The sequence below is a fragment of the Trifolium pratense genome, linkage group LG2 (assembly GCF_020283565.1).
Source record: "Trifolium pratense cultivar HEN17-A07 linkage group LG2, ARS_RC_1.1, whole genome shotgun sequence".
In the NCBI taxonomy this organism is placed as follows: Eukaryota; Viridiplantae; Streptophyta; class Magnoliopsida; order Fabales; family Fabaceae; genus Trifolium; species Trifolium pratense.
The window spans coordinates 27,689,462-27,716,672 of NC_060060.1; the positions used below are offsets into that span (position 1 = coordinate 27,689,462).

Consider the following 27,211-nt stretch of genomic DNA (forward strand, 5'->3'; position numbering starts at 1 on the left):
TGTGCAAAATATAAAAGTGGACCCTTAATAAAAAAATATAATTTTTTTTAAAAAAAAATATTTGTCGAATTAAATTGCATATAATATATATAAAAAAAAATCATTATTATTCTGGCAAACATATAAATTATCAATATTAAACCAATTGCATTAAATCAAATGACAAGAAATACAAAATAATTATCTTTGTATATAAACCTCCTAATCTAAGGTTAAATTTTATGTAAAGATTAAAATGGACTAGAACTATATTTACGAGTATAAATAACTAATATATTGATACTCATGATATTTTATGAACATTAACAATATATAACTATTATTTTAGGGCCTAAAAATTAATCTATTAATATACATTATTTGATATTTTATAGATATAAATAATATACATGTAATATTATATGACCTCAAAATTTTGAGTTGAGGCCCTCAAAATTTTGAGGCCCGATGCCGTCGCACATCTCGCACGTATAGTTAAGCCGCCACTGGGTGCGGGTACAAGTACCTTAGTACCCACCGCACCCCATACCCACTATATATATATATATATATATATATATATATATATATATATATATATATATATATATATATATATATGTTTAAGTGAACCAATATTGGGTTATTTACACATATGTATGGACAAAATTGCGGAAAACCGAACAATTATACAATATTTGCCTTATGTAACACATCGGGATTATGTTCACAGAAGCAATAACCGTAAGCAGACCAGAACAATTGGAAAATATTCAAGTACCTAAAAGAGCCAGCTATATACGAGTAATTATGTTTGAGTTAAGTCGTATAACTTCTCATCTACTATGGCTAGGACCTTTTATGGCAGATATTGGTGCACAAACCCCTTTTATCTCCTTAAAAAAAACATGTTTATCAATTTAAAAAAATACAACACTATTAAACCAATACACATTTTTAATAAAATGTTTATTTATAACTTAATACAAACACAACGTGATTATGAATATGTCAACAAAGAAATGAACTTTAACATGATGTTAATCAAATTTTTGTTTATAATTTTCATGAGTCGGCATTAAAATCTTAAAAATAAAATTAATTATATTAAAACAATATTATATTTTATAATGTATCGATTTATTTTTAGTAAAAATGCGGGTAACGGGTACGAGTATGAGTACTTAGGTACCCATAGGGTATGAGGACGGGTACAAAAGTTGTTACCCACGCGGGTATGAGGATGGGTACGAGTATTTTTTTCAAACTGCGAGTATAGAAATGAGTACTATAGTACCCTACCCATACCCTACTCATTTACATCCGAGATACATTTACAAATGAGATGAGAAAGTGACCACTGAAAAGTTTTTATATAGTAAAAAAAAGTTGAATATGTTTTTAGTTTTTATAATTATTTCAAATTTTGTTGTCTCTATACCTATTTTTCACTCCTTCCAATTCATATGATATAATTATACTTTGGTCACACTTATTTTTCAAATATTATTTTAAGTAGTTTATGAGGTTATAGTTTATTGTTTTTCTTCAAATTTTACTCCTATCATCTTACTTGAAAAAAATTAATTAATTAAATATATTTTTTTATCATTTCATACTTATAAGTTAGTTCAACCGCTAATTTTACCAAACACTACAAATTCTATCAGCTAGCTTATTCGCTATAAGCTAAAAGTTAACTTATAATAGTTATCCGCTATAAGCTTATATGCTATAAGCTGACTTATCAACTATTCGTTATTTTTTATCAAACAAAGTCATAATGTATTTTTTTTTTTATTGATAAATTAGAGTTCAACTGCGAAGTAAATAAAACTTGGTCGCCGAATGAAAAGTTTTAGGAGAATTTAACTACGAGTTCATTGTCTTGGTTTATACATGTACCGTCCCAAAAAGAATGATCCATTTTGAATATATGCACTATTCATATATATTGTTTTGACCATATTTTTCTACTAATAAATAAAAATAAATATTAACATATAAGATGTTGTTAGATTCGTCTCGATGAGTATTTTCAAAATATCAATTTTTTATAATTTTTACTATTATACAATTAAAGATATTAGTCGCCAAAGTTATGCATTGACATGCGTGTTTCGGTCAACTGGGTCATTCTTTTTGGGACGGAGGGAGTAAAGTATATTTACCAATAATAAAAATCTTTCCGGAGAGAAATGTAGTTGGATGAATTTTGATACAAAATCTTACCCTATATTTTAATAATCATTGAATTGTTTCCTATGTAACCGAACCGGATCAGACAAAAGCTTGGTAGGAGTAAAAGAAGTTTGCTTTTTGAGGTTAAAGTAGTTTAGGAATCTTAAAGAGTGTGTTCCCTACAGTACTAAGCTTTCGTTTTCTACTATTTTTTCAGAAGTAGAATCATTAATCATTAGCCATAATAAAATAAGAGAGCACTCTTTCAGATTCATAATGAATTGACCAAAACTAGTCACTGCCAAAGAAAATCAATTCAAAATTAATCCGATGCTTTACTGTCATTGTTCATTTGTACTTATTACCTTCTTTTCCTTTATTGGCTTCTTTAAATAATTGTCTTTTTGATGTGTTGGACATTTAACATAGTAAGTGCAAGAGAATTATTCCATTCATTTAAAATGAGTGTCATTTAATTATCAAAAAAAAAAGAGTGTCATTCATAAAATTTACTTTTTCAATTTTTTTAAATAGTGCTTCGGTGCCACTTGTTAAATTTTGCATTATGTACCAAAAAAAAAATTTGCATTGAAAACATTTTTTGTATCTTAAGAATATTGACTACACAAGTCCAATGCACTAGTTAGCAATTTTGTCATGCATAGCAATGTGCTATCTTATAAGTCTCAAGATGTAATGTTCAAAAAGATTTGTTTTGCCATACAAAAAGAGTCAGCGGCGTATCTTGGTTGTCAGTTTGTCTTTCAAATATCATTATCTTACATATATAAATAGTGGTCCAATGTCATATAAGCACCAACAATTATTTAATAAAAATATCGCATTTTCTTACAACATTAGTGCATTTCTTAATCTAAGTACAAAAACTCTAAACAACACTTATTTTAAAACAGAGAGAGTAACTATAAGTGTTACTACCTCCATCCCTAAATATATAACCCTTTGAGAAATTTTCTTGTCCTTTTTATAAGACCCTATTTTAATTTTCAACCATATTTATAATTTCTTTACCTATATGTCTCTACTTGTTTTGCCTCTTTTTCTACACATCACAATAAATACTACACTAAAAATAATATCCACTATCAATAAATTAATCACTACTATCAATTTTATAATTCTTGTAATTTAGTCAACAAAATCCTATATTTACATACAAAGGTAATAGTTAGTAGCAATTACTAGTATTACCAACATTACTTTTTGGTCTAAGTGAAACTAAAGCTAGAGATTCCTTAATTAAAGGTCTTTGATTCAAGTCTCGTGGATGAAAAAATGTATGTTATGTTTGGTTGCGACCGTGAAAATGAGAAGTTAAGAAATAGTGAAAAATGCGTAAAAAAAAATATAGTGTAAAAAGAAATGCACATCTTGAACCCTTTAGAAGACTACATGCGGAAAATAATAACACCTGTGTAGTCGAGAAAATAGACTCTATTACTGGAGGTCAACCAGAAATTGATTAGTCGTTGGCAAACATTCATCGATAAATTTCTCGAAATTTATATAATCTTATGAATTTATGTAGGTTTCATTTACCATTTTCAAACGTTCAAAAGAGTTTCATAACTCAAATAGTATTGTTAGCACTTTTTTGTAAATAACTGCATATAGAATATACTATATACTATAAAATGTACCAAAAAAAAAAAAATAGATACTATAAACAACATTAGATTACATTATTTGAAAATCTATTCTTAAAATCTACATATATTAATACAATTTTTATTTTAAATCTTTACAAACAACTACAAATATAACATTTTTCATTAAGTTTGTCATCACGTAAAAATTACACTTATAGTCCTCATATTTGGATGGAAAAAGTAACAAACAAGTGATTGAGTTGAAGGAATTAATCACCTTCTCTTAAGAACAAATTGTTTTAGAGCACTAGAGTTTCATTTTTGGGAAAAATATTTCTTAATTACATTTTATTTATGTTCTTGCCGATTTTTAGATTATCAAGACATTTTTTCACTAAGAACCGTAGGATTAACACACACGAAAAAATATTATGATCAACATATTAACATTGGTTGTACAGAATCAATTAAAGAAACTTCTTGTCTGACTTATGCTGCACAATCAAAAAGCATGGAAAACGGTAACTAACTTTCATCTTTTGGATTATAACTACAGTAACTAATTCATTAAACAATAGAAAAAGACCACAAAATAGAAAAAGAAAAATCTTAAAAAGGGTTGAAGGTACAAACAAACAACAATCGACATCAACTAACACTAACAACAACCTAGTCATTGATTCCACCTACCTCCTATTCCTCATACTCTATTTTATTTTATTTTTTTTCATTCAACTTTACTTACACTAACTAATTAACAATATTTAAAGAAAAGTCCCCAACATCATGATTTTTTATATTTAAGATGCAACTATGGATTACATCAGTTGTCACGATCTACTGAGATTAAGTCTTGTTGTTTTCAACTCATAATCTAATAAAACAATAAATTACATCAACCGCAATGAGTGTATTTTTTTTCTTCATAATCAAGTAATGCGGTTTGCATAATTGCTTACCATAAATGTTACTCCAGCCCGCGACTATAATTTAAAACCTCGGTAATTGATTTACCTATGACTACAAAAATCTAAAAGTTTTTTCCTACCTTCCACAATCTCATCAAAAAAATCATCAAGCTGACAAACAATATTATCAGCTCCAGATTTAAGAACACCAAAACACATTCTAACACTCTCTACTCTCTCCCTCAAACCAACTTCCATTTCCCATTGAACAACCTGCGACGAACCATTCCTCTCCATTTCGCCTCTCAGCTCCTCCACCATCACTCTCGATTGCCGAAATTCATACAACAACATCCCCGGCTCCGCCTCGCTCATCTCTGCTGACACTCTCTGCTGCAACCTCGCAGCAGATATCATTAGTCCAGACCGATGAAACAACCGACCCTCGTACCCTGAAACCGTGCCTGATGTGTCCGGAGAACGGTACACCAAACCGTGTAGCAAAATTGTGAGCAGCATTGAACTAATGTTTCTCATTGCATATAATACTCCCCTGAAACCATTGAAACCGTTTAGCTTTGATTCGACCGATACTCTTTCCTCGAAACACAGAGAAGGTAGTTGGACTCTTGTTTCCATCAATGCACGATTTTCTTCCTCCAATCCCATAGCTTCTCTTCTACACCCAGATATGCCTCTCAGAACCTGAAAATTATAAGGACTTCAAAACTTTGAATAGTTTCCAAAAGGGTAAAAATCAAATCAAAAAAAGAATGAAACCAAGTAAGATCCAAAGTCCTCTAGAAAAAGTTCATCTAGTTCAACATTGAAATTTTCTAGCTTCTATTATGAAAAAATGAGGATACAATTCTAGTTATTAAATCCTCTGCAGCTCAGTCTAGCCTAATTTTGAACGTTGCAATGATCCAAATGGGTCAAACAATGATCAAAATAAAGCTAGACTATTCGTGCTTCAGAGGATTTAAGTTTCGATTATAAATCATTTAGCAGTCCGTTTGGTGGTCAGGATAAGATAGAGACAAATAAAAAGTTAACCTGTCGCCAGAGTTGTGGAGTGAAATGAGGGTGAGAGTCGAAGAAGTTGGTGATGTTGATGCCGGTTGAGTAGTAACCATCCAAGCTAGAAATACCAGATTTGAGAAGGTGACATGTTTCCCAAAGCTTGGAACTTTCATCCATGTATTCATCAAGCCATTTATCACCAACCGGAAGATGAAGTTTTTGAACCAAAAAGACTAGTTGGGTGTGGAAGGATCGAAGTATAGAGAGTACCCTTTGAAGGAATTGGATTGACATTAAGTTGTTTGAAAGAAAAGCTCTTTCTAAATCATCAATTCCTCTGCTCAGAAATGTGTAGAAACCATTCACTGAGTTTGTGTTGGAAGAAGGAAAAGGTTCCATTTTGTGAGTGAGTGATTAATTTTTGAGTGAGAATGGTTGTGTTAATAAATGGTTTGAGAAATGAAATGAAAAGGAAAGGAGGGAGATATTTAAATTGATGGGAGAGAATGGAATGTGAGATTTTAATTTTAGCGAGGAAATAAATTACTCACTCCGATTTTATTATAAGAAAAAATTTACTTTTTAGATAAATTAAAAGTTTAATGTATCTAATCTTGATTGTAGTCTAAATAGATCAAACTTCAAATGTACTCCCTCCGGACATAAATATAAGCAAAAAATAAATATTTACGCGGTATTTAAGAAATTTAGTTAAGTGTAGCTAATTTTCTTGATTTAATGCAAAACATGAGTTAAGTTTACTATATTACCCATTTTGAAAAGTGTAAAGGTGAAATAAATGGCTAAAATAAAATAGAATTAAATAAGGGTATATTATGAATAATAGTATTAATTAGTTTAAAAATAGTTAACTTTTGCTTATAAAAGTGACCAAAATTTAAAGTGTTTTTTTGCTTATATTTGTGTCCGGTATCTAAAAATTGAATTTTTTTTATAATTAGGAGGAGAGAGGGTATAAAGAGAAGGGAAAAGGTGGAAAAGAATATTGAAGAAAGAGAGGAATAATATGTTAGAAGTTCTCACAGGTTTCTAAGGTTGTAAAAGATTATTGAGGGGAATGATGGGTGTTTCCTGCAGAGGGGAAAGGATGATTGGTAATATGCCATTTTCATTGATTTTATGGGCACCAAAGAGAGGTAAACAAATTAAAATTTAAAGGGAATATGAATTTTGAATAGTGAAAAGAAGAAAATATTGAAAATAAATGCACAAGTTTTTTTGTTTTTTGTTTCCAGTAAATATTAGTAATAATATACTCCCTCCGATTTCGCTTACCAAAAAAAAAAATTCTTCCTCTGATTTCGTATATAAATTTTAATTTTATTTTTTAAGTTTATTGAATAACTGATATATTAAATGTATAATATAAATTAGATATATCTAGTATTGAATAAAAAGTTTAAATATAAAACAAGAGGGAGTACTCTTTTAGTGGTTATCACTATTTTTTAAAGGAATCTCTTTATCACTTAAATCCTTTGTTGTTGGTTTTTTGGTAACTATTATTCCAATCCTTATCTTATAAGATATAAAAAAGGTATCTTCATACGCAATTATGAAGAGTAATTTTTTTAAGATAATTAAGATTTATTTAAGAGGTTGACCTCTCATAACAAATATTTTTTCATAGGCACTAGTCGGAGATCGAATACAAGACCATATAATTAAATGAACCAAACATCAAAACCACTTATACTATAATATCAAACCAAAATTATAAAGAAAACAACCAAATGATTATTTGCCCTTAATTTTATCTTTTTTTATGTGAGTGTCAATTTTTAACAATGAACTACCTCCAATCTCCTCAAAAAAACTTTTATATAAATTAGGAAAATGCTAACTAGTGCCCCCGGGGCACTAGTTAAGAATACTAATTATAATAAAATTACATTGAAACTTGTGTAATCAATGTTTGTAAAGTATAAACAGTGTCATTTCTAATGCAAAAATTACTTTTTTTGTATCCTTAACTAGTGCCCCGAGGGCACTAGTTAGCATGACCCTATAAATTATTAAGGTCAAGAGCCCCATAGGGAGTGGGTGTGGTCGCAACTTAAGTAATTCCATTATCTATGATTTTGGGAGTTGGAAAAGCAAAGATGCTTCCACCGTTATAGTCAATGTATTTGAATATATGTAATTCCAAATTCTAGTGTATAATCCAAATTAGAAGTGTCATATTATGATTGTATATTATCCATGGCTGTGACGAAATAAACAAATAAAAAATATCCGTGCTATTTATTGAGTAGGCCTACTATACTACCCCATCAAAGAGACATATGTTGGAAGAAGAAAACGATTTTTAATTTGGTTCCATAATAAGTGTATCAATAAATTGAAACCAATTGAAACAACAACAAAATTAAAATTGAGAATGAGGTCGTAAGTCTTCTCAAAAGAGTTTTAAAGATTATACACAACAATGTTGTGATTCTTAAGATTTACTTCTTCCAGTCCCTTATATAAGAAAACTTTTATTTTCTAGATATATAGAATGATTGATGTATCTAGTTCATTATTTAGACCAAATACATCAATCATTCTATGAAACTAAAAAGTGAAAATTTTCTTATATTAAGGACCGAAGGGAGTATAAATATTGTTATCTAAAAAATTGATAATGGTGTAGTTGTCATTTATATTTTATTATGTGTAATTATCCTGTATTTATTAATGAATAGTTATTAAAATTATGAACTTAACACATAAATTAAACTAGTAAAACTTCAAATTAGAGAAAGAGAGAATGAGTAACATAACATCAACAATAGTAGTGGTTCAGTATTAAAGACCTACTCCATATATCGTAGCATGCAAGACAAATGTCATTATAATGAGAAACAATTACAAGATAATGCCCATATATTATGGTCAGGAACGGATCCAGAAATTGATGAGACAGGGGCCGAAAAACGTAATATTAAATGTTAAATAAGTAAATGAATTCAGTAGAAAGATGATTAAGTAAAGTCTGACAAAAAAAATTCCTTCAAAAAATTGATAGTATAATTTTAAAAGTAGTACATTCCATTTTTATTTCTTTAATCATTGCCATAAAAACACTATTTAGCATGACCTTAAATATGACTAAAGAAGGGAGTATAATCCTTTTATCCAATATGACTACACATATATTATTAGTATTGTAAGACAATGAACAAGAGGGAGAGAGGAGCCCAAACCCCTGCTTGTCCCTGCCCAAGTCCGTCCCTGGTTATGGTCTCATAATAGAGTTTCCCTTTACCCCTTGAAATACCAATACAAGAATTCATAAGTCTCTTTCACGACTCTATTTTTAGACAGTCTCTTGATCTCTCAATATCTCTATCTTTCTTTTGACAAGCAGAGAGTTACATATATGGTTATCCCACTTAACACCCTAAAGTGTGTTTCAAATCAATTGTTCTCCTTAGACTTACCTCAAAGAGATACCCTATGAGCCTTGTATAGACCTCTAAAACAAACCTCTAACTAACATAGAATAACATCGATACATTGATTTAATTGTCAATCCAATACAAGATACATATTTACTTTTCTATATTTTTATCGAAACAATATCTTTTAATCACCATCTCAGTTGTAATAATAAAAATGTCCATTAATGTCAACATCTTGAATCCTAAACATTTTTCAAATACTAATTTATGGTGGATATATTTATTTTTATTTTTTATGAAACATTGGAGGCACAGGAATAATATGATAACTATGACATCTCAATTATATTAGCACCACATAATCATCATCTATTATTTACAACACCCAATAAATTTATTAAATAAAAAGATTATATTGATATGATAACTATTTCAGTGGATAATGATTATGTTGATAGGATACATATTTTGACCAATGCATTAGGGGGGCTGGTGATTGTTCTAATTCTTGGAAATGAGATTGAATGAATAAATAAATAAATAAAAGATTCAATAAATAAAAATACCAAAAAGTGTAGTAGCTTCTTTGCACCCACTTGCTAAGAAAGTCAAGCAAAAGAAGTTATTTGAATGATTGTTTTTTTATTTGACAAAATTTGAATGATTGTTAATGATTTCTCTTCTCTTATTTTTCTTCTGGTCTCAAGAAGTCTCAAGAGATGGTTAGAAACCAAATCGTACGGAATGAAGTATCAAAGTATAGCAACTGAGAAGAGCTTGACATCCACTCATTGTAAGACCATGCAATCATCATCAATAATGAGATTCTTTCCCTTTCCATTAATTTGAAGAAATTAAAATCAGAAATATTAATTAGGTATGGCGGAGTGGAGACGGATTTTGCCTTCCAAAAACTCAAACCTATAAAGTTCAGGTATCCTCATACATACCTGTCCCAATTCTCAACGGGGATCAAAACTAGAACCTCAAACCCATATCCCACGGGGTTCAGGTTGGAATTCGGGTATCTTTATTTCGCCCTACCTCCATATGAACTTATCCCTCCGCCACGACACCAAAAAAATCGGGTCGAACTCCTAAAATTGTGTTTTGGCTTCTTTCTTTTTTTTTTTATTAAAAAAAGGGTTAAAAGTGAAAAACTATTTTGTTTCAACAATATTTATACAAATAAAATAAATAGAAAAAACAAATTGTTTAATACTCAACTTAAACATATGAATGTAATATAGAGTTTTTTTTAACAGTTTCTAATTTATGAGCGATCAAATATAATTGGACATGAATGGGGCTGGTTCCGGGTGAGTATCAATATCCTCATTACCCGCCCCACCACCGTATTTTAAAATCGGGGAAACTCAAACCCAGTCAACTCGGGTTTTCCCCATCAAAATCGGGGTGGGACGGATGGGTAGCCGCATGTATGAGTTTTTTATTAGTCATTTTGGTCTTTAAATACATTTTTAGGTGATTATTTAGTCTTTAAATGTATTTTTTGTTAGTCAATTTGATTTATATAACGGTGTAAAAGAATATATATATATAATGCCCCCACTACTTACAATGTCTGTGTCCGTCCCCGATAGGGACACTAGTTAGCAAAACTCAAATATTAAATAGTAAGTTTTTATAATAATATGTGAATTCAAGGGAACCAATGCGCGAATTTCTTCGCAAAACTTGGAAAGCCTCCTCCAATGCCAGCTTGTCTATTCATGCTACTGCTCCAAAAGGTATTCCAAATCTTCTCATAAGTGACACTGTAGGAACATTTTTCCTTAGAGATTAGGGTTTTTTTCCTTGTCTTTTTAGCTTTGTAACCAAAAATTGTATTAAAAATTAAAATATTTAACTTTTTAATAAACAATTTCTTTAAATTGAATTTTTAAAAAGTGCCATGGAAGCCTTCATTATCAAGATCCAATTAAAATAGGGTGAACATTTGCATAGTTAGAGTATAGGATACTATTATATATAGCATTTGCTTAATCAATATTTTGGTCCCTTAAAGAATTTTTTATTTTTTTTGGTGAATGATTTTCTTTTTATTTTACATCGGTCTCGTAATAAATAAATATTCCGATTTGGTCCCTTAAAGATATCTCTATTTGTCACATTGGTCTCATTTGTTAGTTTTTTCTAAAAAAAAAAAACCGTTAACTATAGAAACCTAGAAAATTTCAATTCTTTTATCATCTTTATCACTAAAAATCACATTTTCCCTTTGAATGTTTTAGAAATCATGATTTAGAATGTTGTGAGGGGTATGTTAGATATTTGCTGTCGAGAGTTGTGTGGGTGTATTGGGATTGTGGGGCGGTTGAATATAGTCTATGTGTTATAACAATTTTTACATAATGTTATTTTTTTATGTTGTCATTAGAAAATAATCGTAGTTCTTTCTCGGATTTGAAGTTTTCACGTTATATTATCGTATTTTTATCAGAGGCGGCCCTGAGCAAGGGCAAGACAGTCCTTTGCCTAGGGCCTGAAAAATAAGGGGGTCTCAAAATCGGTTTGTTACATGTTTATAAAATATTTGTTAGGTATGTTTAAGTATAAGTTAATAGTATAAAATGACACAATTTGGTTTATAGCTATTAATTTTGTCATTTGTGTGAAATAATGAAACATTTTGTCTTTTGAAGAATAAAAAAGATAAAATCTTATTAATTTTAATAAAGTTTTTTATCTTCTTAAGGCTTCAATTTTAGTTTGTCTTGGGTCTCGAAATACGTCAGGTCGGCTTTTTTTTTTTTTTTTCTATGTTTAATTTTCCCAATAGTTATAATATATTTTTTGTCTCAATCCTCTTCTCGTTCTCTGGTAAAATAGATTCTAGTATATATAAATATAATCTAACAAAAAATTATTTCAGTTGAAATTTAAATTTGTATTCTTCTAAATAATTATTTCGTTTGCGAAAGCTCGTTAACTGTTCTATTCCTATTGTTTTCCAACATCTTATTTTTAATAATAAAAAGACATTTTATTTTGTTTACAATGGGGCAGAAGATCGAACCTAAAATTTCATGTATATTACTCAAATATTTTAACATTAAACCAAATTTAGTAATTTTATTTTCCAACATCTTTAAAAGACCTATATGTTCAACTTAGCTACTAACTAGGTATCAAAATCCTAACCCACTTCCGAATTCAATTCCCAGGGCCAAGCAAGTCTGAGTAGTTGTATTTTTACGAATTGGTTTATGATAAAATTGAGATTTTTAGGGGTTAATTAAAGACAAAATTGAGATTTTTTTACTGAACTATTTATATATAATACCATTTATTGTAAAATTTTGTCCAAACTCTATCATTCTTCGGACTCCTTCACTGTCCACTATTGCTACCTTTTAATCCTTTTTCGCGTCCCCTAAGAAATGAGGGGTTTCTCGATGTCAAAAAAAAAGGAGGGGTTTCTACAACTATTTTTTTTTTTACAAAGGGTTTTTTTTTAGTTACCATGATATTGGTACGAAGTTTCCAACGCCGTAAGCGATCACTAATCTCCGTCAGGGAACCTGTGGGGCACACAAGGTGGGTTCTCCCCTCCCAACCGAATTTTCTCCATACGCATGAGCCAGGAATCAAACCTCTGACCACATGCTTAAGGGGATCAAGACCCTTACCACTTGGACCAATTTAATGTTGTTTTTTACAAATGGTTTCTATAACTATATAGAAAGAGATTTTCGAAGAAAGCTTAAACCATAATAACTAAGCATTTATACAGTAATCCATGAAATGTCAGTGCTACCACGCTTTATAAAGGGGTATATTTGAGGAATCATTTTATGTGGTGGGTGTGTTGCAACCTTCCTCTTTCATGATTGTGATTTTGATATGCCAAATTACCTTCAAGGCAGAAGGAGTAATGATACATGTCCAAATTTTTGTACACAACAAAATCGAATAAATTAGAATTGTAATTGATTACTTTATACAAGCCACGATAATAATTTTCAGTGGGTCATATTACCTTTAATGATAAGCCATAGTAAAGTCGATCACCAATTGTTCATAAGATCAAAATCAACCGATAACACGGATAGATTGAACATATGTATGATTTTCGAAAATAGTCGAGACTAAAAATTTGAATTTAAAAAAAAAAAAACAATTTTGTGTCAGAAATATATAAAAATAATTAGTCTTCAAAATATTTTAAGATGGTGCTTTGAACACTCTCTTTCCAATATTCACTCTATTTTTAGAGCATCTCTAACGCAATATTGTTCCTTATTTTGAGCTTGCTACTAAGTGCCTATGTTGTATAGTTGTGGGGCACCTATGAAGGTTTTATATTAGCCCATAGTACTTGGTTAATATATAATAGTCGTGGAGCTTCAAATGGATTCCTTAATTGTGGTTCAGGGTCTTCGTGTGCAACTAAAGGAAAGGTCAGGGCTAGGCTTGGAAGATCCGGCATATTCATCGAAATAATAAAGTAGTTCCCCGAAAACACCAATTAACATGACCTTGCTATATTTACATTTACGGTGAAACGAATGGCGTTGTCGATAGATTGGTATATTATGAGGTGTGTCACATAATGTGTTTTTTTTTTTAATCATGGACTAAACCCTCGGTCGTGTTACTTCTGTTCTGTACAATTGTTCTTTTTGAACTCTTGCTCCTCTTATTAACGAATTTGGGTTGTGAGAACTGTTATTTTAGATTTTTTATTTCAATTTCATGAATTGTGAGATCGACTTGTGTTGGAAATAATATAAAATCATTGATGTGACTCTATTCTAACAGTTTAAAGATAATCGGTTATTTGACAAATTGTTCTGCTAGTACAATTTTAGAGATTGAAAAGATGATTAATACCTTTAGGTCAGAAGAAGTTTATCAACAATATTTGAAGAATCACTTATATGAAATTAAGACTCAAAATGTCTCTATAGTTCACTATGTGAATAAGTGACAATCGACCATACCACACCATCACCATTATTCACCAAAGGCCAACAATGGTTGTGACTGATCAGTGATCTGAATTTGGGCTTGAAACTTTGTGGAGAATATGCATTTGATAGTGACAGTCCAGCTTATCTTGATAAGGACAGGGCCCAACAACTAATGGACAATCCACCTTTCGTTTATTTATAACATAACATGGTTTCTGTGCTTTTACATGAGTAAAGACAATTTCTATAAGATAATTGTACTTGAATATTTTTGTAATGACATAAGCACATAGTCGTGTGTAGTATACATAATGCATAGTGCATGTATCCACCACACAACACAAAATGCAGTTCAAATGTTTTGGAGAAGGGGATATTAGGATTCACATTAGTCCTGTTTTTAGTGTGTATGATGTATCTTTCTTAGCCGACAGTACTACGGCCTAGTGAAAGGGACTTCCATATATTTTTCAACCAAAATCTTTTTAGAAAAGTGGAGTCAAAGATTCACTTTTTTTTTTTCTTTTTCATTTTACAATTTAGTGTGTATCATTGCAGGATTATAACGCAAAGCTTTCTAATTTCGGGTTGGCAAAGGATGGTTCAACAGGTGACAAGCCACGTCTCTATCCAAGTAATGGGAACCTATGGATACGCAGCTCCTGAATATCTAGCCACAAGTATATTTGAGTTCATGTTGCCGAACCATATATGTTTTTCGATTCGACTTTTATAATTTTTTTTAAGTTATTCTAGGTTCAGCTTAGTAGCATTTCGGTTAATAGCAAAAAAATTATTGTTACCGTAGGTCATCTTACTACTAAGAGCGATGTTTATAGTTATGGAGTTGTCCTGCCGGAAATGTTATCTAGTAAAAGCGCATTTGACAAGAATAGACCATTTGGACAACACAACTTGGTGGAATGGGCTAAACCGTATCTCGCTAACAAACGTATGGTTTTCAGTGTGTTAGATAGCCGACTCAGAGGACAGTATTCATCAGAGCATCTCTACGAGGTTAAAAAAAGCTTTTTGTTTCATTGGCGGGTGCATGCAGGAGCAAGTTTTCGTAAAGTTGTGTACAACTTGATAACATTGATTAATGGAGTGATGTCATTGGACCATGACAAAAACTTAGAATTCATTATGTGTACACCTTTGGAATAGAAATTTTATGGTATGAATCATAATATGTATTTTCCTTTCAGATTTATAATTTTTTAATATTTAATCAAATCGTGAATGTGATAGAAAATGTACCTCAAGCCTTATAAGTATTCAATCTTAAGTTTGTTAAAGGTGTACATAAATGAGCTTGAGAAAGTAACCAAATCAAGCATGCTAAGTCACCAATCGAACCTATGATGTTTTCATGTCATTGTGCAACCAAATTTGCTTCTTTGGCTAATGAAATCACAAACAATAATTTATTCTTATTTTTTCACACAAGTTATGCTAAAAACACTACTCATCAGCTTTTAGTGTGAAGGAGCTGTTTTTTGGATTCTGATGGGCCGATTACTTTTGATTCGAGATCGGGAGTTAGTGTCTAGCTAGTGGCAACTTTGGGGCTGGGTTGGTGTCTTTGGTGGTCTGAAATCTGGGGGTGTTTTCTGATTAGGAGGTGGACCTTTATTAGGTGTTGTTTGTTTTGGTGTTTATTTTGGCGTTCTGCATATATACGGCACCCTGTTATGTAGTTATTTTTTTACCGGTCTCTGTTCGTCTTGTGCAGAGATCTGGATAATAATATATTCGATGTTAAAAAAAAATACAATAACAAGAGCGTTAAAGGAATTTAAAGTGAGAAAAATTGACACCATTAACCAAGCATCTTCTATTAGCTTCTATGATCAATGGTGGTGGTGGTTTTTGGCTTAAAAATGTATTAGAGTGTGTTTTTCTTTGTTTGTGTGTCTGAGAAAATGAAATAGATTAGTGTGTTTGTGGTTTTAGTAGTCCTTTATGACAATTTCCAACTAAGCACTTCACTTATCGAATATCATGCGGTTGTTTAGTGCTGTCAACAAGTTCTTATGAAGTTGTTATCTATCTATAGAAAAATATTCGAAATAATATATCATATGTGGATCCGTGGCGCAATGGTAACGCGTTTGACTCCAGATCAAAAGGTTGCGTTCACGTCGGTTGCAATTCCTACAATCCGCACTAAATTTTTTATTTCTTCATTTTATTCCCTCTCTAGTGAGATTGGTTTTTACCATTTACAACCGAAGGCCCGGTTTGTCATTGGGCTTAGTTATATTTGTTTAAGAGAAAGGTTATAGAATAATTCAATAATTCTGGACAAATAATAATAATAATTCAATAGTAAATATTTGAGAATTACCTTTTTGTCACCCTACTGATTCTCGGGCGCGCCCTATGAAATTATCAGAGTACCCCTGTTCGCTACTTAGGTCACGGAATCGTAACCGGAACATAGGTCATGGACGTGTTAAAAATTTCAGTTTTGTTACAAGTTGATGGTGCACGCGCTACCAAACACCCTATGGCGTTTTGTCGTCCATGACATAAGTAGCGGTCTAGTGTTTGCCAATCAATGTATATAACATAAAACGCAAATAAAGAATACAAATCATAATATTATTACATTACAATTCATGAGATACATTCATATTATAACATTACATTTGTAAGAAATACAAAAAAAAAAAAAAAAAAACCGATTAATCATAATGATCCGTGGCCAACTCTACTGTATCCCTCTCCTCTTCCTCCAGATTTTTATCCTCATCCTCCTTCATATTTTCATCCTTCTCCCCATTCCCATTTTGAGGTACAAATGAAAGAGAATAAAAGGGTTGAAGGGATCCCTTCCGATTAATCATAATGATCCTAAGAGGTCTCAAAAAGTCACTCGTCGATTAACATAATGATCTCAATCGCCGTCATCAAAGAACATGCATGCATGCGTAAGATCATTGAGGTTGTTAACGCCTAAAAACAACAAAACTACAACTAGACAAACAAAATTTAAGAGAACAAATGGTCGAAGAAAGAAGAAATGAGAATGTGAGAAAATGAAAAGGAAGGGCTTCAATTTATAGGATTTTGGCCTGAATTTCATTGGCCGGTCAAAGTAACAGCTGCATTGACTGCCAATCAATGGCCACCACTGTCCTTGACCATTGACTGCCACCAAAGACCACAAAAATTCTGACTACCGACCGCTCCCCTACCTAAGTCGCGACTGTACTGCGTAGGGTGTCCGTGACCTAAGTCGTAGACTGGCTGACGTATATAACAAGGCCACCACCTTCTTCCCCTTCATTATGTTAGTTTCAAAACAAATAAAACCCTACAAAATCGTCCCAAAACCTCAAAACACAAAAACAAGTCCAAATTCAACGATTTTTTCGCCATTCTACTCGGAATCAAGTCGAAAACAACTTCAATCATCATCCAATGGCAGGTTAGTTCATTTGTTCGGATAATTTTTTGATTTTCGAGGTTTTTTTCTTCTTCATAAAACTGTTTCATAGAACTGTTCAATTCTGTGACTTAAGTCACAGATTAAGCTCAATTCGGTGTTGTTTTGTTGTTGATTGATATGTTGATTTGTGTGGTGTCTACACAACCCGTCATAGGTAATTTGACTCCACCTATCTCTCAAATTAACCACATGCCGAAGTTTATGCACTCTTATATTGAAGACATTATTGATGTCGAGGGTGACAGTAATTGTGGATACCGTGTGATTGCTTTAGACAGTAGAAATAATGAAAATGGTTTTGAAGCTATTAAAGTAGACATGATTAATGAATTGAGGTTGCATATGGATGACTATTTGAAATTATACGGGGGTGAGGAGCGTTTGGCTTATGTCAAAGAAGCACTGTTACCACCAAAGAGAAAGTCTAGGCATGGTGTTGTGCTAATGGAAAAATGGTTGACGTTTCCGGATATGGGACACATTGTAGCTTGTATTCTAGGTAGAGTCGTTGTAAAGCTGACAAAACACGGAGCATCCGAGACTTTTTTTTTTCATTGCGTGGCAGCCCACCAACAGACCCTTCTTCACATATTCTTTGCCTTGGTTACATTCCCGGTCATTATGTTTATGTCAAGTTGAAAGATGGATGTCCGATACCTCCAACGTGTGGTTAGTGGAAGAGGCGTTGTTCTGCAACAGCTGTTGCATGGGAGTCAAATTTTATGGATCGACAAACCAAGTTTGATGAACTCATGAAAGAGGAAAGAGGCGACAACAAAGCGAATATCAAAGTTGGTTCTAAGTTTGATCCTATCCCGCTTTAATTTATTATGTTTATGTAAGATGTATTTTTTATTTAGGCTTAATTAGTCTATTGGTCCCTTCAAGACATTGTAGGTTTTACAATGGTCCCTTAAAGAAAAAAAGGTCTGAATTGGTCCCTTAAAGGAAAAAAAAAGGTCCGGATTGGTCCCTTAAAGACATATATTTTTGCCATATTGGTCCTTTCCGTTAAAATTTAACTCCAAATATAACAAAAAATTCCAATGGTTAAAATTTTAAAAATTAATAAGGTTTTTGGTGGACCACTTACACTTAATGACATCCACAATTCAGTCTACTAAAACTAACGTTTTTTGTAAAAAATTGACGGAAAGGACCAATTGAGAAACATATGTGTCTTTAAGGGACCAATGCTGACCTTTTTTTCTTTAAGGGACCATTGTGAAACCTAAAATATCTTTAAGGGACCAAAAGACTAATTAAGCCTTTTATTTAAGTCATTTGGAACAAGTGTGTATTTTATTTGAGTCATTTTGATGTCTTTTTGCATATGGTTATGTACTTAATTTTGTTTATCAAATTTGCATATGGATATGTATTGTTAATATGGATTGTTGTGTCCTCGGACAATTATTTTTTCCAGACAATTTTATGTTATTAGGATACATCATCATAGGAACTATGTAGCCATTTGAACACGAAATGAGAAACACAAAAATTCAGTTGCTGCAAACATTGCGCACCATGCATCGCGGACGTCAAACGTAGGGTGCGCCGCTACTTAAGTCGTGAACGGTGGATCTTGGTAAATCAGCAAAGTTGCAAGGAATATATATATATATATATATATATATATATATATATATATATATTACGTCCAAATAAATGAAATGATAAAGCAGACAAAAAATTACTCAAATAAATGTTCATTATAAATTAGACACAAAAATTACACCAAATTATACAATTTTGTCATTTCAACTATAAGGAATTTCCCCCTTAGAAAAACTAAAAGTTACATAAATAAAATCGGCCGAGGATACACCACTGACCAGGCAGCCAAAAGAGTGGTCCGTGTTGACTAATATTACATGATAGACACAAAAATTATATTGCAATTACAAACAAATTTGTGCTATCTCATAAGGACGAAAATATCCGACCTGCCATATGTTATCGAACACTTCGGCTTTGTCTAAGAACTTCTCAGAGCAAAATGTACAAAACAGAAAACTCGGCAGACAGATCATGATACCATCGTGACCATGATCTTATTGTGGTCTAACCGATCATGATTCTATTTTCACCTTCGTTTTCGACTAATCTTATCTTAGCTAAATATCAGGATACAAAAGTTCCCCATCGAATAACATACCGCAGCTAACCATGGTTACTAAACAACATTGGTAGCTGCGGTAATATTAGTCGACGACGGACTATGAGACCACTTAGGCAGAAGGATAAAAATTAAACACTACAAACACTAAAAAACAAAATTAACCGAAGAAGAGGAGTGGGAGAGAAGAAGTGTGAATTTTATTCACGGAATGAGTCTTTTTATAGCCCTCCTGGCCACGTGGTAGACCTTTGACTGAGTGGAATGACTTGACAAGCGACTGTTCCGCGACTTAGGTCGCGGTCGGTAAGGGTGAAATTGCTCAAAAATTACTCATTTAACAACGTGAGTAAATTGTAGGACGCACGAGTAACCGATAGGGTGAGAAAAATAAATCTCTAAATGTTTCTTAAGATTGTGCATTACTATTTTCTATAAAAAGGATTAGTCTTACTATTATAAAAGAAAAAATAACAAAAAAATTATAAAAAACAAGTTAGAAAAAAGATATTCTCTTCACCCCGCTTGTGCTTCTACTGCGTTCTAACACCTTGACCTCCTTGATTTACTTCGGTTCTCAACAATAATACCATGTCTAGACATTGAGTTGATCGGGCTCGGCACACGATAAATTCAGAGTAAACTGTATTGAGATACATTAAAATTACGCGATAAAAAATCAATTTTTTTGTCCTCTTCTCTCATCTTCCATGAAATAATTTTGATTTAAACATAGTTCGTAAGTTAAAGTATGAACTCTCAATTCACCCCTAAGAAAATATTTGAATGGAACATTAAAAAAAAATGATTTCAATTTATAGAATTATACGGTGTGTATGTGTCTGTGATTAATCAATATTGTCATAACCGCTCCAACTGCCAATTAAAATATGGTATTGGACGATGCCCAAATTTTTATAAGGTTCAATAGTTAAAGTGCAAACTGATCGCACTCTAAATAGTGAATTGTGTTTCAGTTCACACTCTAAGTATCGAGTGACAATATTTTTAACTCAAATCCAAAGTTTCCGCCGCCTAGATAAAAAAAATCATTAAAAAATTATTTCGTTTTCTAAAATGCAAACTACGAACTGAATTCGTTTTTTAGGATGCAAGTTCGCAATTCTAATGAATTTGTACGTTGTCAGGCTCCGATGAATTTGTTCTAAACAAGTAATATATAATATATGTTGATGGTGGTTTTTAACAACTCTGCTTTTATGTGTCAGCTTGATATATAATTAGTAAGGTTGTTACTCTCTCTTTTACTCCCTCCGGACACAAATATAAGCAAAAAAACACTTCAAATTTTGGTCACTATTATAAGCAAAAGTTAACTACTTTTAAACCAATTAATACTAATATTACTAATATACTCTTATTTAATTCTATTTTATTTTACGCATTTATTTCACTTTTACACTTTTCAAAATGGGTAATATAGTAAACTCAACTCCTGTTTTGCATTAAATCAAAAAAATTAACTACACTTAACTAAATTTCTTAAACCGCGTAAACAGTTTTTTTTAGTTTACTTGCAGCTTTTGTTAATAATTCGATTCGATAGTGGTCTTTTGCAAAATAGTGAAGTTACTTTTGTTTAAAGAAGCACATTGAAGAGTGTTTTAGTCTTAGAACCAACTTGAACGAATATATTATAAACATGACTTGTATACTCTCTCCGTACATAATTATAACTAAAAAAACATTTTTTAGATTCATTGAAAAAATAATGTATCCGGTCTATATTATTGACCAGATACATTACTTTTTCAATAAACCTAAAAAGTGATTTTTTGATTCCACGTTAATTGTATCATAAGTTACATTAAGTTCATCCTCATATAGTGTTAACCCGGAAAAAAAAAAGTAATTTCTTTTCTTCAAAATATACTCCAGATGTAAACAAATTATTGTTCATGTAGAAGATGATAAAATCTGTATTTACAAGTTGTTCTCAATAGAACTACTACAAATCATATAAACTATGCTTCATGGTACTTGGCAGCATCAATACTTGTTCATATAAGTAATATATATACATATGGAATAATTAAAAAATGAAGAATAAAACTTAGGATTGAAAGTAGTCTCAACTCAATCTCAATTTGAGTGTTGAGTAGGGTAGAAATGATCACATGAACGAGCAGTCCACAACGAACTAAGAGTGCGAAGACGTTGAAAGTATTCCCCCATAGCCAGCAAGCCTCTAGCTGATTGCCCGATTGTCAAGATACGAGACATGTACAACAAAGCTTGCTGCCTAAGGTGATCTGCCTGTAGAGAAAGAAAAACATGAATAATTTATCTATTGAAACTTTGAAAGCGTAGAAAATTCGATGTAGGACTGACTAATCACTCGCATTTTACTTTTTTACAATACCTGGATTACAAAACCTTCTACTGCTTCTCCTTTGTCCATGGCAGAAGCCATCTGAAATCCATAGTTTCCAAAATCCAAGGGATCAGCTTGAATGTTGTGGATCATACTTTGCTGGAGTTTCTCCAACCCTATTGAAAGAGCGTCTTCAGCTTGCTGAGAGGATAATCGTAGGTTGTTAATGCTCGCAATTTGTTGATCAGTTAAAGCCTCAAGCTTGGGTAAGATGATCTGTGAGAAAAATTCAAAAGGGTCGTTAATTTTTCATTATAATTTTTTGTGAAAATAAAAAACGAACCAAGTCAATATTTTTTCCACTAGGTGCTACATGCGTCAATTGACGCTATAGAAATTAAATTTGGATTGTGTGCAGTCATAATTTTAAAAAATAATTGAATCTACATTAAAATCTTATTTGTTTCATCTTGATTCAATGTCCACCAATGTTTCTAGATGTCTGATTGCATAGAATTGTGACCGCACACAACCCGCGATAATACTAAAGAATGAACAAATGAGTCTTTAATTCAGTCCTCACACTTTAATGTGGTATGTGTTTTACAAAATTATGAGCTCCTATCCTATTCTGCACATATAATGAACAGAAAATATAACCAATTGTGAGAATCAGATAACAATAAGTGAACGTACATTTAGAATCTGTGACGGACGAGATCCTCCAATCCAAAGAAAAAGGCGTTCTACCGATGATTTCCATGCGCCAGATATTAAATAGAAAACATCAGCTTTTGCAGCTTCTGCTTTCATTCTAAAAAGATTTGAGTATTGATTCAAGCTACTCTCAACAAGTAGATGAAATTGTATATCAGATGCATTAGTTTGCAATGCATTTCTTAGTTCTTCATTTTGTCTATCTTGCTCTTCAATCCAACGTCCATATTCAATTTCAAATAAAGATATCCCTGCTTCACAAAATAATAGGACTACTTGAAAAAACAGAAATGTTTTTTAGACTTCATAATTTGACATTAGACACCCTGTTCCGAGCATATTCTATACCATTTCCGATTTTACATTGTTTTTTTCTCCTATTAATCCGAACACACTGAAACTAGGTAGTGGAAATTGGATTTGCTTCAACCGTTCCCTTTCACGCAGTCACGACAATGGTGGCCATCGGACCCAAAAAGAGCAGATTTAATTATTTTGTCCTACAATTTTAAAAATATTGAGCTTAAATTTAAACTGTCTGATCTTAATCATACGTTCATTTGATGCATGACTGTGTGACTGTGGAATTTGTTGAGTAGAGCAAATCCGGGTCCAGCTGGGTGTATTTCATGGTAACAAAATTTTGCGTCCATATATCATATCATATCATATCATGTTTAAAAAAGAAATCCATGACTCCACTCCACACACAAGCTACAAAAGCAATGATCGGGAAATAAATGGCATCTCATAATGCAATAAAGAAAGAAAGAAAGAAAGAAAGAAAAAGTGTCCTACATTAATATCTAAGAGGACTATCAATATATTGTTACAAATAATTATATATTTAAAGGATCAAAAGTAATCTCCTTAATATGAATCATTCAGGAGAACAAAATTCGATATCTGGTGGCAGTGACGGAGCCAGAAATTTTCATCAGTGGGGGCACTATTTAAAGTCTCACATTGACTAGAGATATGACATAGATAGTCTAAACTTCTCAAATTCTAATTTGCACCGCATATATAATTTTGTAGCATTTTATATGTATACACACAAATATATGACATTTTATTTTTGACGGCATAACAATATATCACAAATATTTTCTACAACTTTTTTTTTTGTTTTGAAAACTTGGTATCCAGCCTTACGACCGACTAATTCAAGGGGACCAATCCCATCAAAATTGGCACCAGTGGGAATCGAACCTGAGACCTTGAGAGGAGCATACTCTAAGGACCCAAGCCAACACTACTCCACCAACCCCAAGTGGGTTATATTTTCTACAACTTAATATAGTTTGGGAATATTGAATGATTTTTTCATAAGTAACATTAGTTAGAATTTTCCTTATTTTAATATATATGAAATGAGATGAGATATGAGATGAGATATGAGATGGCTTGTGTATGATGGATGTGCCCCCACACTCTACTAGTGCCTCTAATCCTAACATCTTTCTATGTGTGTTGGTCAAAATTTGAGCACATATTTATAACAACATATACTAGTAAAAAATTCTCAAAATATTTGTGCAGGCATGTGCCTTCATACTGTTATATGTGCCTCTGTCCCTGTCTGGTGGGAATAATTTTTATCTAAATTTTATATACTTGACGTCGAACTCTAGATTATTTAGGGTTCGTAAACAGAAACAAAGGAAACCTTCCTAGTAAATACAAAAGCACAAAAGACAGAAGCCATTAAATCTCTGCACTAGCATCTAAAAGTAGTAAAGTGATTAACTAGGGAAAGCTCACTTTGAGGAAGCTTAAAACAACAATTATGAATCACAAATCACTAACCTGAGTTTATTATTCCAGATGATCTCATATAACTGACATCAAATGAATTGCTTCTGTACAAACCCTGCGTGCATAAATAAATTTTGATATATACTTGTTGGAATGATAGATGAAATATTATATACATGAAATTAAAGAAATAAGTATGATGGTTTGTTTATTTATTTGGTATCACCTGTTTTCTTGTTTTCTCAATCTCAAGTTCCAATTGCATGAGCTTCAATCTACTTGTTTCCAATTGTTGAACATAAGCCTGTTAATAAAAAAATACAAATCAGATCATAAACACTAGTAACTTCATTCTTATATATAAATTAAGTTTTTACAACAACCTTCTTTCGCAATCGACATTTCCTAGCAGCCTCGCGATTTTGTGCTTGACGTCTTAGCACCTACACATACATATTTCAAAACTAGAATGAAAAAGGCAAAATCCATAGATAAGTGAAATAGCAACAGAAGATTAGAGACGGAAAAGGACAAATCGTTATTTCAACTTTTTCTAGTATTGAATACCAAACTTATTTTATCACCTTCGGAACAGGTTCTTCAGTAGTTTCTTGATCATCTCCAGAAGGCTCTCTTGATTCATGAGGAATATATTCACACTGAAAAAATAAAGTTCAAGACTATTACCAACTAATTTTCATATAAAACAAAGCTAACCTTAAAAACAAAATAGAAATTTATGAGATTAATTTGACCTTGTTCTCCAAGCTACTAATGTTCATCTTCAACATTGGTGAAGCAATTGAATTAAGGGTGCTATGATCAACTTTAAAGCTATCCTCCCACATGCTCAATTGATGGAATGGCTCATATATGTCCATCCTTTTCGGCGCGATTAGTTCAGTTGATAGTGATGAAGAGTTCATATATACTAGAACTCATAAAAAGAAAAATCATACATCAAATTGGAGAATCAAAGTAACATAATGTTGACCAAAATAAAAAAGAGAAAATGAAAACTTGGTCACCATATAAGAATAATCAATAATTGAATGAAAATTTTGAATCTAACTTCAAAACTTGAAATTATTCAAAACATCAACATCAGAAACAGCAAAAATATGAAAAAGTTTGCACATGATTGATGTTCTTTTTTCTCCAAAGAATAGTATAATTTTTCTAAATAAATAAAGATAATACAAATATTTTGATACCACTTAAAAAAAAGGAAGAGTTGAAGCTGAAAAAGAAAGCAAACCTATAGCTTGATAGAATCTGCAATCACACCAATGTTAGCATTAGTCCAATTTAGACCCCAAATGAAAATGAATCTATCTATCTATCAATCTTTTTATATATGCAAAGATATATTTGAACAAATTTAGAAAAAAATAATACCATTACTTTCCCACATGCAAAACAAGCTATGAAAAGCAAAGCACTCACAGAAGAAAACAACTGAAAATTGGATTCAATAATATAAGTAATAAAATAATTTTTCTTAAGATAACAAAAACTTTTTATTTTCACATATTTTTTTATGCAGGGTTTAAAAAATTCTGCTTTTATGTGTCAGCTTGCTAAAGGACTAAGGCTGTTTACTTTCCATTTTAAGAGAAACAATTCAGTGGTGCATTAAAAATCAAAAGGAATGAGCACAGATGAAAGTACCTTATAATTCACAGCTTTTCTTATTTATATTGATAGTGGTCTTTACTAAATATAAGTAGTGAAGATACTATTTTTTTTTTTTTTTAAGTAGCCTAGTGGCTAGAAATTCTACCTTAAAGGTAAATAAATGGAGTGTCTAGAGTTCGAACTCCGGCTCCTGTATATATAATGTGATGTCCCTATCAACTGAGTTGAGCTCGCAGCGACGTGAAGATTGCTACCTCTGAACAGTCACACAATTGCAAATTGCAATTTTTCATAATGACCAAATTTGCAACCCTCCTCTCATGACCTACAACAAACCAACCCCAATACACTCAAAAGTCAAGATTTGTTGCGGTGAACAAATCTCAATATAACTCTCCATGTTAATAATAATTTTCTTCTTGGATGAGTATTCACTTTGACCCATTATATCCTCCCTTCATCCAAAGTCTCACATCTCTTCATTTTGTTATCAACTTCATCCTCACAAATGAGAATATCATCATGATCGTCATCATAACCAACAACATTTACCGAGGGAGCACTCTTCAACTTTTCTGTTTTTTCCTTAAAGCTTTGCAAATGGTCCATGACTTTTGGACATTTAATTTGTATGTAACCAAACTCTTAACAATAATGATATCTAGAAATACTCATATCTCTTCATTGAACTCAACATTCATCTTTATTGAGTAAAATTTATTTTGTGGAGATTCTGTTTATTTTTGCTTATTGTGTGGAGATTTTTTCTGATTATTTTTCCCAACAAGTGGCATCAAAGCTCTGTTCGATGGAGCAATAAGTGAGTGGTGATGGATCATGGACACGGAGAGACTCACACTTGAGAGGAAATGTTGAGATCTATTAAATGTGAGTTAAGTTTCACATTAGTTGGAAGAGTTAAGGTTAAGCACTTTATAAGTGAGAAGACCTATAAATCTAATGTCTTAAGGTTTTAGGTGAATTTGTTGTGTCAAAAATCACTTTTATAGTTGCCCAATGCCCAATATATTGAATCAATTCAGTGAGGCTCCCCCCTCACGACTCAACAAGTTGTTATATTTAGAATACCACAACGAGTTAAGTTATCCTTAATTGGAAGCCTGTTATTAAGCAAATGTCAA

At 31.8% G+C, this 27,211-nt stretch overlaps 2 protein-coding genes across 4 annotated transcripts; both read right to left on the bottom strand.

The window, feature by feature from the left end:
• Positions 1 to 4,571: 4,571 nt before the first annotated feature.
• Positions 4,572 to 6,160, bottom strand: LOC123908544. The gene is made up of 2 exons (XM_045959216.1): positions 5,735 to 6,160; positions 4,572 to 5,383 (listed from the first exon to the last, which is right to left on the bottom strand). Exons 1-2 carry the CDS (start codon positions 6,098 to 6,100, stop codon positions 4,781 to 4,783), a joined length of 969 nt encoding a protein of 322 aa, XP_045815172.1. The 5' UTR covers positions 6,101 to 6,160; the 3' UTR covers positions 4,572 to 4,780.
• A 15,320-nt stretch (positions 6,161 to 21,480) lies between these two features.
• On the bottom strand, positions 21,481 to 26,075 carry LOC123909406 (transcription factor TGA3-like). 3 transcript variants are annotated; one of them, XM_045960236.1, is made up of 10 exons: positions 25,830 to 26,075; positions 25,646 to 25,706; positions 25,187 to 25,362; positions 25,016 to 25,090; positions 24,815 to 24,874; positions 24,658 to 24,735; positions 24,483 to 24,546; positions 22,653 to 22,927; positions 22,005 to 22,232; positions 21,481 to 21,898 (listed from the first exon to the last, which is right to left on the bottom strand). In XM_045960236.1, the coding sequence occupies exons 1-10, from the start codon at positions 25,830 to 25,832 to the stop codon at positions 21,725 to 21,727; spliced, it is 1,194 nt and encodes a 397-aa protein (XP_045816192.1). In that variant the 5' UTR covers positions 25,833 to 26,075; the 3' UTR covers positions 21,481 to 21,724. The 3 variants fall into 3 exon arrangements, with proteins under 3 accessions (XP_045816192.1, XP_045816194.1, XP_045816193.1); XM_045960238.1 differs by having other exon boundaries at positions 25,690 to 25,706; positions 25,830 to 26,074; XM_045960237.1 differs by having other exon boundaries at positions 22,653 to 22,924; positions 25,830 to 26,074.
• Between the last annotated feature and the right edge of the window lie 1,136 nt (positions 26,076 to 27,211).

Excerpts from the sequence above, each read along its gene's own strand:
- LOC123908544 (XM_045959216.1), bottom strand. The coding sequence starts at position 6,100 with ATGGAACCTTTTCCTTCTTCCAACACAAACTCAGTGAATGGTTTCTAC. Across the intron at positions 5,384-5,734 it reads CTCCACAACTCTGGCGACAG|GTTCTGAGAGGCATATCTGG; the intron begins GTTAACTTTTTA and ends TATAATTTTCAG.
- LOC123909406 (XM_045960236.1), bottom strand. Across the intron at positions 24,736-24,814 it reads AATGTCGATTGCGAAAGAAG|GCTTATGTTCAACAATTGGA; the intron begins GTTGTTGTAAAA and ends TTTTATTAACAG. Across the intron at positions 22,233-22,652 it reads GTCCGTCACAGATTCTAAAT|ATCATCTTACCCAAGCTTGA; the intron begins GTACGTTCACTT and ends TTTTTCTCACAG.